A 19,024-nucleotide genomic window follows, 5' to 3' on the forward strand; every position below is an offset into this window, starting at 1 on the left:
TATCTGTACGTGTACATAATTTGATCAATCTCATTCCCCAGTGCCTTCTCTTCTCCCTTACCCCCGGACTTGTTTTGACTGATACCCATCACATGAGATCAGGTGTGGAATTTTTCACGTGTGGCATCATGTTGGGGCTCAAAAAGTTTCTGATTCTAGATCATTTATGATTTTGTATTTTTCAGATTACTCAATTTGTATAAGCATTAAGTAAAATATTGGGCTGGGGTTGTGGCCCAATGGTAGAGTGCTCACCTAGCATGCATGGGTCCCTGGGTTCAATCCTCAGCACCATATAAAAATAAAATAAATTGTATTGTGTTCATCTACAACTAAAAAAAAAAAATTAAAAAAAAAAATATTGAAGTATTTTGTAGGTGAAAAAATGTGTAGATGGGACTAGTGATAAAAAGATTGAGCATGAAAGCTGCCAGAGACATTTACTGATAGTAGCATGTATTATTAGTTAATAAGAGTATGTATTACAATAGTTAAGATATGGAACCAACCTAGGTGCCCTTCAACAGATAAATGGATAAAGAAAATGTGGTACATATATACAATGAAATGTTAGCCATAAAGAATGAAATTACGGCATTTGCCAGTAAATGGATGGAACTGGCTAAGTGGAAAAAGCCAATCCCAAAAAAACAAAGGTGAAATGTTCTTTCTGATATTCCAATGCTGACTCACAATAGGTGTGTGTGAGGGGGGGTAAGGGAGAAGGGGAGGTTCACAGGGAGAAACAGGAGGTTGAACAGGGAGAAAGGAACGGAGGGGGGATGGGAATGGGAAAGACAGAATGATTTGCATATAACTTTCCTATGTTTGCATTATGAATATATGACCAGTGTAATTCCACATTAAAAGTACAACCACAAAAATGGGAAGTTATATATACTCCATGTATATATGTCTATCAAAATAAATTCTACTGTCGGGCTGGGGTTGTAGCTCCATAGTAGAGCACTTGCCTTGTACATGTGATGCACTGGATTCAATCCTCAGCACCACATAAAAATAAATAAAGGCATTGTGCCTGTCTACAAAAAAAAAAAATGTACACACACACACACACATATTCTACTGTCATGTATAACTAAACAAAATAATTAAAAAAGTGTATGTGGCTACATGTCTAGATGAGTTTCATCTAAAGTTTGCATGCTTAGTGAAAAGAATAATGACAAAAGAAACACTGTAGCTTAAATTCAGAAAATAAAATGTCTACCCAACTATAATGGGGAGTTACTATATGTAGGAAAACTAAAGTAAGCTTTATCAAAATCTCCTTACCTCTAATCGACCCTGATAAATAGCAATCACGTGTAGTAAATATGCATTGATATAAGACTACGGACTTAAATGATGGAGAAATTTTCAATACACTGACATATAACTTTAACAAATTTATGTTTAGTTTCTCATGCTTCATAACATCAGATCAATTAATCACCTATTAAAAATGTAAAAGATGAAACTTGCTATTTGGTCCAAATTCTACAATTCAAATTTAAGAAACCTCCTGTGTGTTTTCAGGTAGTATAGCACTACAAAGAAATTGCCTGGAAAAGTTAATACATTTCCAAGACTACAAATTGTCACAGTTTAAACCTATTATTGATAACCCTGAGTAAAATAAGTGAATCAAGTTAATACTGCAAAACTGGTTATGTTAGAAAGTAAAAACACAAATAGGACTAGAGACAGGGGAAAAAAAAAACAAATATCACTCTGTAACTGGGTTTCTGTTGAAAGAAAAGTCACCAGAATTTTTATGCTGAAGGATATTAAGTCAAACTTCTAATTAAGCACACAAATTTACCCCACAAAAAGAAAACTAATATGCTATTTATTAAATTTACTGAATAACTCGATATCGATATAGAATTTATTATCTTAAAACATATATTCTTTAAAAGGCAAAAACAAGCATCTTTAGAAATATCACTAACCATACATTAACTTACCTTTTTATCTTCTTTTACTTTGTGGGTTTTCTTCTTCATCTTCTTTTCATCGACCTCCTGGTCAGAAGTGATTGCAGGATTATCAATACCACCTTTCCAAGTTTCAACAGGAGAAAGAAGTGGATCTTCTTCACTTCCACGATGTCTTCCTTTTCTTTTTGTTTTTGAAGTAGTGAAAGCCTCATCATCACTTGCATCTGAATGTGTTCTTCTATAGTATGACTTGGCTTTACTAAACAAGGTTTTAGATTTATATTTGTATTTAGAAGGCCTCCGTTCCCCATGACCTTTTGAGGTTCTATCGGAAAATCCATTTTCTTCATCTCCTTGAGTGTTATTTACAAATGAGTTTCGAATTTTAATAATCCGATTCTGACTATCATCTGGGACAACATAAATCTCATCAGAATAGCCCTTCTGTTTGAAAATTGTGTCAATGGGTTCTGCGTAGTTATCTGAAGAATCCATATCTTCAGGATGTGCCAAAGGCACCCGGGAAGTCTGTTTTCTTGGATTTTTACCAATACCAGCTTCAATTGTTTTTAAAAGGTTTGGATCCAATTTTTTCACATTTGTCTTAGGTACAACAGGTTTAGGTTTAATAGGTGGAGGCACTTTATGGTTGCGTTCATGATCATGACAGTTTGGAGTGCTATGAACAGGGTATTCATTTCCTTCTAAATCTAACCTGTATCTGGACCGGTCACTAGGTGTTGGAAGCAACTGTACATCATCCCCAATTGGACTATAAGGAGGTGGTGCTTCTGTATCATCATCTGAATCAGGGTAGTTGTTATAAGGAAAACAGTCTCTGGGAGATGGCAGAAAAACATCTTCACTTTGATGAGTTGATTCTCTTGTATTATCAGACAAGTAAGAATTTTCTATCATATTTTTTTTCTCTAGAACATCACTAAAAAACAGAGTAAAGACCTCGGTTTGCCGATGATACTGAGATAAAGAATACAAAGCTGTAAATTTAGCAGTGATCTCAGTTGCAATGTGTTCTCCTTCAGTCATTAACTCCTTAATAGCCTCATTTTCAAAAAAATCTGCTTGGCTGTCAGTAACTGCCACCAGTTGTACAGGAATGGTATCTTGAACTTCTGACAGAAATGCTCGAAGCATTCCCATTGATGCTTTCCGTTTAGCAGAGTAAACTAATATATATCCATGAACCAGTTCATCCTTCCTTACTCCAATTGAAGAGTGATATGATAATATTGTGATCTGTATTCGTCTCCTTTTTTCACCAATAATTTTGTCAAGCATTAAAGAATTACTTTGTCCAGCTTGAGCAGCACTGCAAGAATGAGAATCAAGGAAGGGTGACAGAATAAGATCCACACTAAATGGATCACCACACATGGCACACATGACAATTCTCAAGTCAGCTTCTGATACATCCTTATTGGTGGGAACTGGGCTCACCACATCTAAATTGTGTTTAACTGATTCCAGTACTCCCCTTAGAGCTTGCTTTATTTGGGTTTCATTAAATTTACGAGGATATGTACCTGCAGGCACATCCACAAAAGGACACTGTAATTTGTTTGCCAGTTGCTGCCCCTGGTGCCTGAGAATGGGTAGATTCTTACTAATGGAATCTCTCTGATTAGCCAGAATTAATGTAAATGGAAGATTAGCCATATATTTATCTTTTCTGATCTGGGAAGCTTCAGTTCTTATTTTTCCAATAAATTCCCCAATAAAACTCAGTGACTCAATGGAATTAAATACACAGAAGCACCCATGTGGTTTAAAGGCGGCAGTCCATAATTGACTCAAAATATAAGGCGATTTGGCATCAACTGGCCGAAGATCAAGTTCGTAAATTTTTCCATCTAAGGCATACTCATCATCAGTAGACTGTGTCCTTATCTCATTTGCTAATTCTTGGGCAAGGCCATCTTTCCCTAAAATGAAAAGGTTAACTTTGTCTATATTGGTACTATCATGATATAACCGTAAGCGGCCATGATCCAACTGCAAAAGACTACTGGCAAGTAACTGTTCCACTTTAATGTCTGTACAATTTTGGCCACTAAGGCATGTTTCTTTAGTGGGATGATAAACGAATCCGATATGTTTGAGTAGAAGAGATTCCCTATCAGGTGCAAGTTTCTGTAAAGCTTTATATCTAGGTTCTTCACTCAGAACTGTATGAATTTCACTCATTTTATCCGAACTTGGTGTTGCGTTAAGATCTAAATCATAAAAAAGTTCAGAATGCTCAAAAAGCATTTCCTGAAACTCTTCTTTGGCTTTTTCAACTATCTCTCGCTGATGCCTACCATATACCTCCTTACTATCAGCCTCAGTGATATATTTGAAGGCTTCATCCTCCATAACAAAGCACATAACTTCCTCCCATGGCTGCCCAGGTGAAATGAAATGAATTTTTTCCAAAGTCTTTTTGAATTTTTCCTTCATTTCTACTCTCCTTTTCTCTGATATGAGATGCTGTACATGGTTCTGATAGACTTTTTCAGCTTCTAAAGTGCTTAGGAGGTCAAATGGGATTCGTCTATCATTAATTTTGTCTATATGGTCAGTTTCATCCCAAGGTGTTTTTTCTAGCACCACAAAACATAACTGGAAATCTGCTCTCTTTTCCATTAACTTCAAAGCTTCTGACCAGTTCAAATGTTCAATCTCTTCTAGATTTGGCAAAAGAGTGTTAAAAGCTCTTGGTAAGGTACTTATATATTCTTCTCTTCTTTTTCTTATATGTTCCTGCTTAAGTTGTTCTATATGTTTTGAGAATGTATTTCTGGCCTTTCTTGTTCCCTCTAAGTTGATGTACTCTTCATAATCAGGATGATTTTTTAATTTATTACTAACAGTTTTCCAAGTTGCATGATAATCTCTCACAGTCTGCACAAGTTTTTCAAACTTATCTGTTGCTGTGACAACAAGTTGTCTCTGTGTTTTATAAGCATCCAGATAGGGAATAATTTTAGGCTTGCCACGAGTTTTATCCAACATTTGTACTAGTGCAGTGAAACATGTCTCAATGTTGACATTAAATCGTGCTGATGTTTCTACTACAAGAAGGTTCTTTTTGTTTGAAGCAAATGCCTGAACTTCTCTAAGATAATGATCCACGCATTCATCACATTTAGTTGCTGCTATTATTACAGGTTTTTTTGATTTTGACAGCTGGACAAAAAGGTTATTCACAAATTTAAGTTGATCATCAAACTTCCTATTGCATCCCTGACTTACATCGATACACAATAAAAATCCATCTACATTGAGCTTCCCTTCAGGCATCTGCTTCTGCTCAAAGTCTTGCTCCAAGCCTAGTTGATCAGTGCAAATGTACATTAGTTTTTCTGCTGACTGCAATTTAGAGGCAGCTGCACGTTTTATATATGGTTGCAAATTCGTACTCCGATGAGGCAAGAAAGTCTGGTCATCAATGAACTCTGTTTGTTCAATGACATGAATTTTGCATTCTACTCCATCTTCACCATTCTGTGTTATGTCACCCCAGTATAAAAAGTGATCATTGTTTACTACTCGTCCTCCAAAGTCAATGGTGCTAAGCACAGAAGTATGCTCTGGATAATATTCATCTGCTTTTGAGCGTACAAATCTATTGCACAAACAAGACTTTCCAACTCCACAGTTACCTTTGTCTTTTTCAGTTCCAGAGAGTCCAACTACACTGATAGTATAGGATGGGGGACGAGGCTCTTTGTTTTTTGCCATCATAACCCTTTTCTCATGTCTCTACATTCATAAAGGTAACCATGTATACTTCTCATTCTGAAAATAAAATCACTCAAAATACAGATCCCAAATTTCAGAATTGTATTTGGTTCTTTGTATTTCCCTCATTTCTGCGCAAAGGTCTTCAAAGTCATATGGATCATCTTCCTAGAAAGAGGGGGAAAAAGGACAAATCTTAATCATGAACTACAGTTAATTACCATAATAAAGATGTTCATAAAAGCACTACATAAGTTAATAATAATCCTAGTAATAAGGTTACATGTATTTTAAGAAACCGCCACATGGCAGTTGATACATTATGCAAAATGCTCTCAAATTTTAAGACAAACAGTTGCCCATGGACCTTTATTTTATTTATTTCTATGGGGTGTCCAGAATCGAGCCCCCTGCCCCCCAACAATCTACTTTCTATTACAGATTTCCTCAAAATTTATTCCAGGGCTGAGGTTGTAGCTCAGTGGTAGAGCACTTGCCTAGCATATGAGGCACTGGGTTCAATCCTTAGCACCACATAAAAAATAAAGATATTGTGTCATAAAAACTTATTCTCTAAAACAAAATTTCATATGAATTAACAGGACTTCAGAATCTAAAATTTTAGTAAGTTTCAACTACTATGGAATCTACTGAATTTTATGCCTCCAATTAAGAATATTCAAATACTTAGCAGGGTACCGTAGCACACACCTGTAATCCCAGTGGCTCAGGAGGCTGAGGCAGGAGGATTGCAAGTTCAAAGCTAGCCTCAACAACTTAGTGATGATCTACACAACTCAGTGAGACCCTGCCTCTAAATAAAATACAAAAAAGGGCTGGGGATGTGGCCCAGTGGACAACTGCCCCTGGGTTCAATGGTACCATTAAAAAAAAAAAAAAATTCAAATACTGAAAGAAGGGAATTGAAATAAATGGACAGGGGTGGAAGTACAGCTCAATAGTATGGATTTGATCACCAGCAAGAAAGAAAAAAAAAAAAAGAGGGAAGAAGCGAAGGAGGGAAAAAGAAACAGGGTCAGTAGGTTAATATAAATAATGATAGCAGTTAAGTACACTGGTGCTTTTCAAACTCTAAGATGGAAGAGATTTTTATTTTCTCATCTTTAAATCCAATTGTAAAGTAACCATAAAGTTATTGTCAAATTGTTTTTAAATGTTCTGATTTCTGGATTTTCTTTCAGAGTAATTAACAGCTTAAGTTTTGAGTAGCACCAAGCTAAATAATTTTAAGATTATATAGTTGTAGAATTTTTGACATTATCAGACACATTGAGTATGAGTACCTTTCCAAGAATTATGAGATCTAATTTGGGTTATATATTTAAAAGTAAGCAATGAATTACTCTTTTAAAAATTAAGTTTTATTTGGAGATTTTTCATTTTCACTTGAGGCTAAATTTAATGCAATACATCGCCAGGTGTGGTGGTGCATGCCTGTAATCCCAGTGGCTCAGGAGGCTCAGGCAGGCAGATAAGAGAGTTCAAAGCCAGCCTGCCTCACCAAAAGCGAGGTGCTAAAGCAACTCAGTGAGACCCAGTCTCTAAATAAAATACAAAATGGGGCTGAAGATGTGGCTTAGTGGTCAAGTCCTCAAGTTCAATCCCCAGTACCTGCCCCACAAAAAAAAAAAAAAAAAAGAAAAGAAAAGAAAAGCAATGCATCACTTCTACCACCTCAACATTTCACTAGATAGGAAAAAATGATTCAGTAGCATACATTAACATTAATGTATGTTAACAGACTCCCTCACACAAATATACATAGAACACACAAATATATAAAGAACACAAAAAATTTTAAGAAGAAACCATATTATCCCTCTCCCTCCAAATTTCTGGCTTCTTCCCTGGTATCAAACACAAGGTAACATTTATTTTGATTATAGTGCACATGTGCTGCACTAATGGTGAAACTGTTCTTGTAATTTAAAGCCTTGACTAATATTTCTGATAAAATTGTAATAATTTTTTAAAATAAAACTGAAGATTATTTTATGAGTTAATTCTATCAGCCTCAATTAAATTTTAACAAGTCATTTGATAGTGAAACAAAACGTGTACTAGGTTCACTTCTGAATAAATATTACTGTATGGCAGCAACACTTGAATTACATAATGAAATAAAACTTTTTATTAAACAAACATCTAAGAAATAATCCAAAGACTATATCTAAGAATAACCCAAAGATGTTTAAGACTGTCTTTTGCCTTCCAGTTTACGAGACAGGTTAACAGAAAAGTAACAATACTACGTAGTAAAGACTTGAATGTTAAAGAAAATTTTCAACTAAAACCTAATCTTTACCAAAACAGTAACATCTTTATTAATATTTCTTTTATATGATTACCTGAACACAATATATTCTGGATATTTTTATTCATTAAAAGTTAAGACTTGGGACTAGGGATGTAGTTCAGTTGCAGAGTGCCTGCCTAACCTGTGCAAGGCCCTGGGTTCCATACCCAACACCACCAAAAAATAACTCATTTCTGGTCCTCTGTAGCATATACCCAAATACTGAGATATACTTTACTGCTTTAGAAAAATAAGAGTAGAAATGAAAACAAAGTATCATAAAATGTATTATTAAAGTTTCTGAGTTTCAGAAAGAAAGGGTTTTTAAAATTATATGAGACATGAAGTCTTCACCCTGTTATTGGTCACTGAAAACTGGAACATGTTTTATCTAAGAGACAAACTCTTATAATATTGAGGATAAATTTTAATACTAAGGTTTCAACTTATCCTAATTAACCTGACAGTGGCAATTCATCAATCATGAATATTAACGTTCAAATTAAAAATAAGGTAGTTTTCTATGAGTTTTATGGTTTTCATACCATTTCACAACAATCTGTCAATTAGACACAGTGAAGAACACCCAAGTCCTTTTCTCTAACACTGTCAGGCAAGCTGCCTGCTGGTATTTTGAAGTCAGTCGCAGAGCTTATACACAAATTAACAGTGATTTTTTTTTTTTTTTTTTAACTGCGGTAAAAAAAAAATTCTTTCACCTATGTGTGGGAAGGAAGGATGTTAGGCAAATAGTTGTCCTTTCTTTTCAATTATGACTAGTGTCTTTGCCTAATTTACACATTAAACTCAGAAGATTTAGTTAGAAGTATTTCAAAATTAAAAAACAAAAAATTTGAGAAACCCCAGACTAGAAAAAAATTGTTAAATTATCTTCAAAAGGATTTTCCTATGTTTTTGGGTGACTATGGTAAATAATATAATAAACCACAAAGGATAAAGTCAGATCTCATGAAGCTGACCCTAAAAGGTTTATGATGGAATTTCATTTCAGACAATGGGACAGTTTGTATATGTTAGTTATCCACTGGCTTCTAACACTAAGATCAAAATTGTCCTCCATTAACTAACCAAGGTAGTTTTATTTTTAATTTCAGTGTTAAGAATTAAAAAATTCCCTTCTTTTATGTTCCCATTAATAAACTAATTACTACTATCTTCAACTGTATACAGGTTAAGATGAACATGTCTTTCAAATATGATTAATTGTAATATCCAATTATGTCAACGTGTGTATCTTCTCTATTTTTTATGTAATTTTGCTTTCATATATAGTACCTTGTTCTCATAACTTCCAGCATCATGTTTATGTTTACTGATAAAAAAACAAGTGAAAGTAGCAATGACCTACATGAGATTATAATGTTTTGTAGGATCAAAGCCTCTTCATGCCCAATCTTAGTACTGCTTTTAATAGTATACAGTCTCTCATGTTGCCTTTAAGATGCCCTTAGAAACTTGTTTTATTTCAAGGAAATATTTCAATAATAATCTTAACAAATTAATGATAATGCATGTAAAATGAAACTCTTCTACAATTATCTATCAAAATGAAGCTATTTCTACAACTAGGTTTTCTAAGGTAGTTTAATAGGCTATTCAAACATTACATACCCCCTTTAATGCAGTTTTACTGACGTGTAGTGGCTTTCTGCAAATTAAAAAAAGTTATACAAGAACTCTCAAGAAATGGAAAAATATTTTTAATAATTCAGGACTTAAACCAAAACATTTTCAGAGAACAGAAGAGTAGTTATCAGAGTTTTAGAAGGGTGTGAGAAGAGGGATGAAAAGGATAGTTAATGAGCATAGGGATACAGTCAGAAGAAATAACTTCTAATGTTCTATAGCATATGTATTAAGATAACTATGGTTGACAATAATTATTTCAAAATAGCTAGTAGAGAAGATTTTAAAAGTTCCTGACACAAAGAAATGATACATGCCCAAAGAGAGATAGATGCCAATTATCCTGATCTGGTCATTACACATTGATGCATATACTGAAATGCTATGCGATACCTCACAGATACAATCACCACATGTCAAATAAACTATGTAAAAGAAAAAAATTAATTTCAAAGCATTAAATAGCTAAAACTGTTTTGTACCTTTTCACAGAACTGTCACATTTCTTAATAAAAGGTGCGATTTTGCCAGGTGCGGTGGCACATGCCTGTACCCTGAGTCACTCAGGAGGCTGAGGCAGGAGGATTCATAAGTTCAAAGCCAGTCTCAACCAACTTAGCGAGGCACTTAGCAACTCAAAGAGAATCTGTCTCTAAGAAAACATTAAAAAAGGACTGGGGATGTGGTTCAGCACCCCTGGGTTCAATCCTAAGAACCAAAATAAAATAAAAGGCATATTTTTTTAAAAAATTATGCTTTTAAACTGCTATGCTGTGTCAGGAAATTCCCACTGGCCCTATCTTTAAAGTACATATTTCTGAAAGCCTTATTATTATAACCTCATCCTACTGTCATCCATCCTCTCTGGCCCAAGCTTACTTCCTATCTCCCCCTTCCCCTGCAATCTACTCGAATCAAAGCAGAGTGTTCCTTTTAAAACCTAAGTCAGAGTCTCCCATTATTCTGTTCAAAACTTTTCAGTGCTTATTAAAAAAAAAAAAAAAAAAAAAAGTAAAAGCCATGTCCTTTCAATGACCTGCTATAAGATCTGTCTTCTCCAACACTCTTACCTCTCTGGCCCATTCTTATTATTCTCCCCATTCTCACTCTGCTGTAGTCACATTGAGGACCACAAAATGACAAGGGTGATCCTACTTTTGCACTTACTTTTCCCAATACCTCCAAAGATATTATACAACTTATTTCTTTATTATTTGTTATTAACTCTATCCCTCTTCCTATCCCATTCCAGATTTAATAAAAGGGCTAGAAAGGCACAAATCTTTGTTTATTCCACTAGTATATCCCAGGACTAGCTAGAATAGTATTTCCCACACAAAGATTACTTAACACATGAGTCCTAACAAATACTAAAATAAAAGTTTTGTCAAAAAAGAAAACATCGAAATGAAGGTAAACTGTAATCTATAGTTATGCATTAAGCCAGAATAATCACCTGATTTTTATATGTAACATTTAGAAAAACCAATTTTATAACATGAAGGTGAATATAATCTCAAACACAACTGATTGAAAATATTGGCTGAAGTGTTTAAAATCACAAATATTATAATAAATTACATGTTCAAGATCTAATTACACAGAATAAGTTTTATAATTACCTATTCTATCTTAAGTCAAATTAATAAAATATCCCTTATATAAAAAAGTATTGGGAAAAGACCCAAACTCAAAGGTTATCATATATTCCACAATCTTAGGCAAACTTGTCCAAAACAGTTTAAGAATTAAAAATTAGAAAAAAAAAAAAAAAGGAAAACAACATACTAAGCAATGAGTAATGTAATATTGATGTACTTTTTTCATTGCTGCTAAAATTTCAGTATCAAATTTGCCAATGCTGGGATAAGCAAAAAGACATGACATTTTAGCATACATAAGATAATTAAGTAATTCAACAATACTTGTAGGAGTCAGTCATATTCCATATTTTATTTTACCACCGAATCAAGGTTTTTGTTACATAAACACACAACCTGTAGGTTTAGAGGAAACTTGAAGTCACAACTCCTATGAATTAGTCTTTAGACAAGACAATAATCAGGTTAACGAAGAGAGTCAATAAAAATTGTCAATAATTTATGTAATGACTAAATAACCTGGAAGTCTCAGAAAAAAAAATTTTTTTAAACCTTCTCACCAGCACATAGAACAGTGCCCTACATAGAGGTCTCAATAAATTTCATTAATAAAAAATGAATAACTATCCAGGCTCAGAACACTTAGCTCTAAAAACACTAGACAATTCTGAAGTCACACTTGCAGGCATAATTAACAAAAATCACACACTGCCATGTGCTGTTGTATACTCTAACATGGCAGAATATTCTAATATTAAAAAGTCCAAGGGGCTGAAGTTGTAGCTCAGTGGTAGAGCATTTGCCTAGCATGTGTGAGGCACTAGGTTCAATCATCAGTATCACATAAAAGTAAATAAAGGTATTGTGTCCATCTACAACTAAAAAAAAATATATAAATATACATAACCAGTTTTTACTAATTAAAAAAACCTGTAGTTTGATTATTAACACACATTAAACAGTGAGCCTCAAGATTTCAGTTAAGTTCTTCCAAGAAGATCAAAGCAGGTGGGACTCCGAGAGCTTCCTAAGCCCTACTCAGCAAATGTAATTCTTGTTTTACCCAGTTTTATCTTTTGACATTTCAAGTTATTGTTTGGAAAAATTTTCAAAGCCAAAAATATCTGAAAACTAACAAGCTATTCCCTAACAGGTTAACTGCCTACCCTATTATTTAATCTACATCCTCCTCTAGTGTTATTTCTAAAGTCATAGTATAAGTTACCCCTAACTCTTCCCAATCCACTTCCTTATTCTGTGGTGAAAAGAGAAGAATCAAAGGTCATTTCATTTATATCACCTAGGAAAACAATCTAAGTATTTACTGTGCTTAGACTATCTGCTTAGCCCTATGGCAAAGGTTTTGAAGGTTCAAAGGCATGTATACTGAAGTATACATTAAGCCAATCTAGGTCTGAGTCCTTTTAAACTTCCCACTTAAGAGAACAAAGTGATGTGGACAAAATTCAACCTTTAATATTGTAATGCTATACACAGAGTAAGTTTAAGCCACTTTTAAAAAGATGAGAAAAACCTGCTGATGGGAACATTCAGAGGTCAAATAATCACAGGAAAAGGGGTACGGAATTAAAAACATGGATTCAAAAAGGAAGTGGGGTAGAGAGTTGAAAAGCACTTTCCCCACTACATATTTTTAAGAATATTTGTAGTACCATGACTGAGGAGATAAAGGCATTGTGTTACACCACGAAGTTGATAAATAAATAGGAATTTAAGGAAATGAAAGGTAAGTTAAGTACAAGCTGGAATTGATCAGGATTTGGATTTTTTTACTTTTTCTGTGAAGAACCAGGCATACTATACAGTGTCAGTCACACGACTTGACTATGCAGGCATAGTGCAAAAGCAGTCAGAGAGTACTAAAATAAATGACTATTGTCACATTACAATAAAACTTTATTCAGGTACACAGAAATTTTAGATTCATGTAATGTTCACATAACAGAACAGTACTCTCATAATTTTTTCCACAACCATTCAAACATGTAAAAAGCCATTATATAAAAATAGGTAGCAGGGCAGATTAGCCAAAATACTACAGTTTACAAACCCTAAAATAGATTAAAAAGTTTCTGTGATGGGGCTGGCGTTGTATCTCAGGGGTGGAGCACTTGTTTCAAATGGTATCTATCCTCAGCACCACATAGAAATAAATAAATAAAAATAAAGGTATTGTATCCATCTACAATTAAAAATATTTTTTAAAAAGTTTCACAGAATAGAAAGGATCTGAGTGAATCTTGGAAAACAGACTGGATTTAGTTTAAAAACTAAAGTTATTCCAGGTGTGTGATTAGAAATGGAGTGACTGAGCCATACTGGAAAATAATTAGGTTGAAGATAAAATATGACTATCATCTTCAAGGGTTAACAGGACCTTGAAATAAGCATAGTCAAGAAGTGGAATACAAGATTGGATATGGTGAGACACAAAGCCCAAGAATATGGCTCGCTTGAAGTACCTGAACTATCATAATAGAACTGAAAAGAGCAATATAAGACAGAGCTTGGTGACTGGTCACGAAATAAAAGACAAATGAATTAGTAGTTCCTAATGAAAAACTATTCAGTTTTAGCAACAAATGGTGATATCACCCCAGGTTTCAGGTGTTATTTCCAAAGACAAATTAAGTTTTAGCAATGAAATGAGGTAAGGTCAAGATGAGTAACAAACTTTAAGACTGTAAACCACAGAAAACCATCCAAAAGAACATTTATTACTCTTAAAAAATCTGAACAGTTACATGGTTAAATAACAGAGAAGAGTAGAACATAGTAGAGAAGAGCTGAAATCTGAATTTTTCAATTCCCCAGACAATAGCAATATTAATTTTCTACATGTTATCTAGAGTCAACCACGACATCAAAAGTTATCATGGCTCTGGAAAGAGATGTAGAGAGAATTAGCATACAATTTTGATCAGTAAGAGGACATGATTAACAAGAAAATGGACAAAGCATACCATATTGGAAGACAGAGCATTTTTCTAAGACTATCTAACAGTGTCTAATACAGCAACTAGAATAAGCAGTTATATGTATTTTTTTTCTCCACCATCCCATTTATTACCCTTACATTATTAATACTTACCTAAATCTTTCAATTTGGTTTATCAGGTAAAACTAATACTCTTACATTTTTACCTTATATTTTCATCTCATTTGCCAATCTGTACTTAAACTTCATGTCAACTGTTATTAATGTACCTAAATGTTTCCCCTCCCCACTATCCCAAATCTTAAACTACACTTAAGTACTACCTCTTTTATCTAACTCCCTTTATACTCAATTTTAAATCAGTAATATACTGCCCTGCACATACAGAGTATCTATTCTATACCAAACTGGCATTTAAAATGTGCTCTCTTGCTCTCACCATCAAAACTGTAAGCTCTGATGGGAGTTTCTAAGGAAGCAATATTTTATTCTTTGTTGTATCACTCACAGTGCCTAGCTGCTCAATAAAGAATGGTCAGGGATTATAAAATAGATTAAATCTAATCTGACGCTAGAAAAATTAAAACTCACTTTTACTATTAACTCTTCATAATGAAAAACAAATCTAACCAAGTGACACATATTAGTCGTTTTAACTATAAAATTACAGTTATATGTAACTGTTATATATCCCCAATTAATAGCTGATTATAAGGAGTGAAGCCTACAGGTAGCATCAAAAATTAGCAATCTGTTCCACTTCACTGCATATTCTCAAGCATTATATTCCACAGCGAGCATCTAAAAGCAGTGGAAAATAAATAAAAAGACTATCTTAATTTGTCTCACAAACTCCCACGTGCAGTTAAAACAGTGAAATTAAAATGTCTGATTTCACTAAACAGGCCCTGATACAAATAGCTGTTCTTTTTGCACCTTTTAGTACTGTTTACTACTTTATAATTACTACCTCTTAAGCTCAAGCTTGAGCTACACTTTTATCTTTGTTTCCCAGGGTTAGGCACATAGTAAATGCTAAATAAAAGTAATCTGAATTAATGATAACAAATCAAGTTTTAACATTTTTTAACACGAATAAACTTTTTAAAAGGGTATTCTTATATCTAAGTACTAGATAAAAATAGAAGCTGCCTTGGTTTGGGAAGGTTGCTTGTAAGAGGATGTTTCAAGGCATCTAAGGAAAAAACCAAAGGGGTCCAAGGAACAGAATTTGAAAGTCATTTAAAGTTCACACTTAAAATTCTTAGCATTGAACTATTTTTTCTTAATTTCTAAACTTTTTCCTAGTTGAATAAAATAATCCACAAAAGCCTACACATAAACAGGTTAAGAGCTTCATTACTCAAATTACCAAAGGATGGATCACGTTAACAAATTTTCTCACAGTTCTTTTAGAAATCAAATTCTGCTGGTAAACTTTAAATGTATACTACAAACATACTTCAGGAACCTAGATACTACTAAAACCGAACAATGCTTCTGGAGTCAATTATCTGCATCCTTTCTTAATGTACAAAGAAAAAAAACCAATAGGATCTTCTTAATGGGATAGTTTTCAAACAGTACCTCTGCAAACTTCAGCTGTGATAAAACTTATTCTGTAGCTACTAAGAAAATCCCTATTATGCTATGATATTTAAGCTGTGAAAACCAAGGCAATACTTACATCAATGCTAAAGTTTAGTAGCGTCTTCATGAAAAATACTTTTTAATTAAAAAAAAAAACTATTACTCTCAGCTGCACCATAACTTCAAACCCAAAAAAGGAATGCAAATATTTAATTCACTAGAAAATTTTAACTTTCAAAGTCAAAACAATTCATTTTCTCCAAAAGAATAAGTGTACCAACCCTATCTTTCAAAGAAAATGAGGTAGAGGAGGAGAGATGGTTCTCAAAACATAAATACCTTTTGACAGAGTTAAGATATTAAATTTGTAATACATTTCTTGAATAGCTAAAGTAGTTTAAATGGGGTGGGATACTAACAAAAAACTGATAAAGATAACAATTCTCTAACTATTCCTATCAAAGTGTAATCAATCCCACTGCTCATATCTCTTAATAATTAATATACAAAGATTTGTAAAGTAAGATGCTGACCTGGTTTGAAAAATGTAGTGTATGCAAAATAATCGAATCAAGTTATCTATAATCTGTATTCTGATTCTGTTCTGAGTCAATCAGATAAATTGTGCTATTTCTTGAAAGTCAAAGTATTATGCATTCCAACCTTTCAATCCAATATTTTTAGTTATAAAGTGTTCCAATACCTTTGAAAGTCTTTGGTGACCCACACCACTCTCTTCCTCTGCTCTATTTACCAGATTCTAAATATGTGGGTCAATTACAAAAAAAAAGATGAAAGAGCAAAAAAAATGAGAAAGTAATTTTAAATGGAAGCAAAATTTGCTCGGGAAACCATCTAATAGGTTACCTATACCATTAGTATGTACATCTAAAAATAGTGAATAAGAATGCCATTTCATCATATTAAAGTACGGATAACTGGAATCTGCAGTAAAACATACCCAAACACATTTTACTAGTCTGTTTTAAACCAAAATATTTTTCGGAATAGCTGCCATCTAGATGATATTTTTGCTAGAAGTCATTTTAAATGTAGATTTAGAGAAATCTTCCAAGAAGTGAATGAGATTCTCAATACAAATAAACATTCCCTAAAATTCTGTTTAAATAGAACATTGGTTTGGGATTTAAGTGGAACCGGCAAACCTCCTCCCTCCCCCAACACCTGTAGAAGGCATCACACGCAATGGCTAGTAAATACAGAGAGATATTCCTGTTTTACATGTGAACATTTTTAAAATGTTGTCGCTGCTTCCTATCTATCTAAAATTAAAAAATAAATTATCGATGTTAACAAATTTTAAAATGCGCGCACGAACCCAGGTATACGGCTATTTTGATGTGGATTTAAAACATTTAAAATCCCATTTTCTAAGTATTGGCCCAAACTGGATTTCTATCATACAAACTGGACTTCTATCATATGGTAAAAGTATAAGCGTCTCCCCTGCAACTTTCTTGGAATTATATTAACCGTCCTAATAGTTTGCCCTTACTTGCTAACACCTTTCGGCCTCAGCTACACTCAGAGCCTCCACCTCACTTGCATTTCTAATAACACTGTAGAGGGAGGGTGTGAGTGTGTATTTATGTGTGGATAAGTGCACGCGCGCTCCCGCGCAGCTCCCCACCCCCACCCCGATACTTTTCTTTAGTGGAACCAGGGAGAATCTAGAGGTTATTCTACCGAAAACTCAATATCAAAGACCCAACCTTACGTAGTCAACCGACTGGACTCAGTGTTTCGGTTGCGCAGTGCAACTTCTCACACCCTACCCCAAGCTGAAGCAGCAGAAGGGAATTTGGAGAAGAGAACCCAGGGAGGAGTCGGGGAGATAAGGAAAAAGTGAAAGGGCCGATCCCCCTGAAAGGCGTTTAAGTTTGCAACCGAGATCTTGTTTCCGCGAATCTGCGCCCACCCCCCGCTCCCCGCTCCAGGTGGAACTCGTTAAGAGCGGCAGCCCAGCCAGCAGACACAGCCACCTTCCTTCCCCGCGTACCCTCCCAGACCAGGGCAAGTCTGGGCGGCCAGCGAGAGCGGACGCCTGGCGGGGCCGCCGCGATCCCGGGCCACCACCAGGCCTCCGCCGACCCCAGCCCCGTCACCTGTGGAGAAAGCGCCCCTCCCCGGCCTCTCTGCCCTTCAAGCCGACCGTATCCGCGCCGCAGCCGCCGACCCCCGTCCGGCCTGCGAGGACCGACCGCGGCGCCGGGCTCCCTCAGCGGCCGCGGGGCCCCAGCCCCCCGAACTGGTTACAACCGGCGGCTGCGACCCAGCGGGGCAGCAGGCGGCGGGAGGGTCCCTGTCGAGGAGAGGAGGGGGCGGGCAGGCCCGAGGAGCTGGGGGTCGCAAGGTCCTACCTAACAACGTCGGTCTCCTCCGGCTCCTCCTCAACGGCAGCGGCCCCGGCGGTGGCGGCGGCAGCGACATTCCTGGGGAGCGCTCCCGCCGCCGCCGCCTCCTCCTTCACTCTGCTCGCCTCTCGCCCCCGGCGCGCTCACCGAGCGCCGCGTCCCTTCAGCCACCTCCCCCCGCCCTCCCCAACACACACGCCCCGAAACCCTGAGCCCTACGGCTCCCGCAGCCTGGTAACCCACCCGCCCTCCCTCCCCGCCACCAGCGGCGGCCCCGTCCCTCCCCCCTGCCCCTGCGCCCGCCGCCGCGCCGGGCTCAGTAATGGCGGCCACACGGGCTCCCTCGCGCTGACGGATCTCTCTCCCTCTCTCCCGAACTTTACCTCAGCATCTCTCCCGGCGCGCACCGCCAGAACGCACGCGCGCGCGCACAGCCACACACCCGGCCGGGGGCGGAGCGGCGGCGCAGCCAGGATCGGAGGCGCGCGCGCCCGCGCCGCCCGCCCCACAATCCCCCACCTCCGCCGCCCTCACCCCTCGACGCCTCCCGCGCCGCGCGCCCGGCTCGGCCCCGCCCCTGCCCTCGTCTCCCGGGAGCCTGGGAAGGCGCGAGCGATGGAGCCGGAGGGAGGGGGAGCGAGCGCGCGGGGCGCGTCCTCGCTCGCGTCCCCGCTCCCCCATTGGCTTCTGCCCCTCCCCCCTCTTCCTCCGCCTCTCCCATCCATTGGTTCCCTCTCCTACTCCATTCCTTCTCACCTTTTCCCTTTTACCCATTGGCGTGAGTATTTTCCCTCAGCTTTCCTCTTTCTCCGTGTTCTGCTCCTCTTCGGTCCCATCCTCCACGCTTT

General features: G+C 36.7%; 1 protein-coding gene across 4 annotated transcripts in view; it reads right to left on the bottom strand.

The window, feature by feature from the left end:
• Positions 1–18,584, bottom strand: part of ARHGAP5 (Rho GTPase activating protein 5) — a 74,714-nt gene extending 56,130 nt beyond the window's left edge. For 2 of the 4 annotated variants that reach the window (XR_013761863.1, XM_079127213.1), the window contains exons 1-2: positions 18,183–18,346; positions 1,971–5,855 (exon numbers count right to left, since the gene is read on the bottom strand). Coding sequence is in view for 3 of the 4 variants with exons in the window: in XM_079127213.1 (XP_078983339.1) it covers positions 1,971–5,690 (3,720 nt within the window). In the remaining variant the exon portion in view is untranslated. Of the gene's footprint in view, positions 1–1,970; positions 5,856–18,182; positions 18,347–18,559 lie in introns of those variants that run through there. The other 2 variants (XM_079127212.1, XM_079127211.1) reach the window with 2 other exon arrangements.
• Positions 18,585–19,024: the final 440 nt, after the last annotated feature.

This window comes from Sciurus vulgaris (genome assembly GCF_902686455.1).
Source record: "Sciurus vulgaris genome assembly, chromosome: 2".
Lineage (NCBI taxonomy): Eukaryota > Metazoa > Chordata > Mammalia > Rodentia > Sciuridae > Sciurus > Sciurus vulgaris.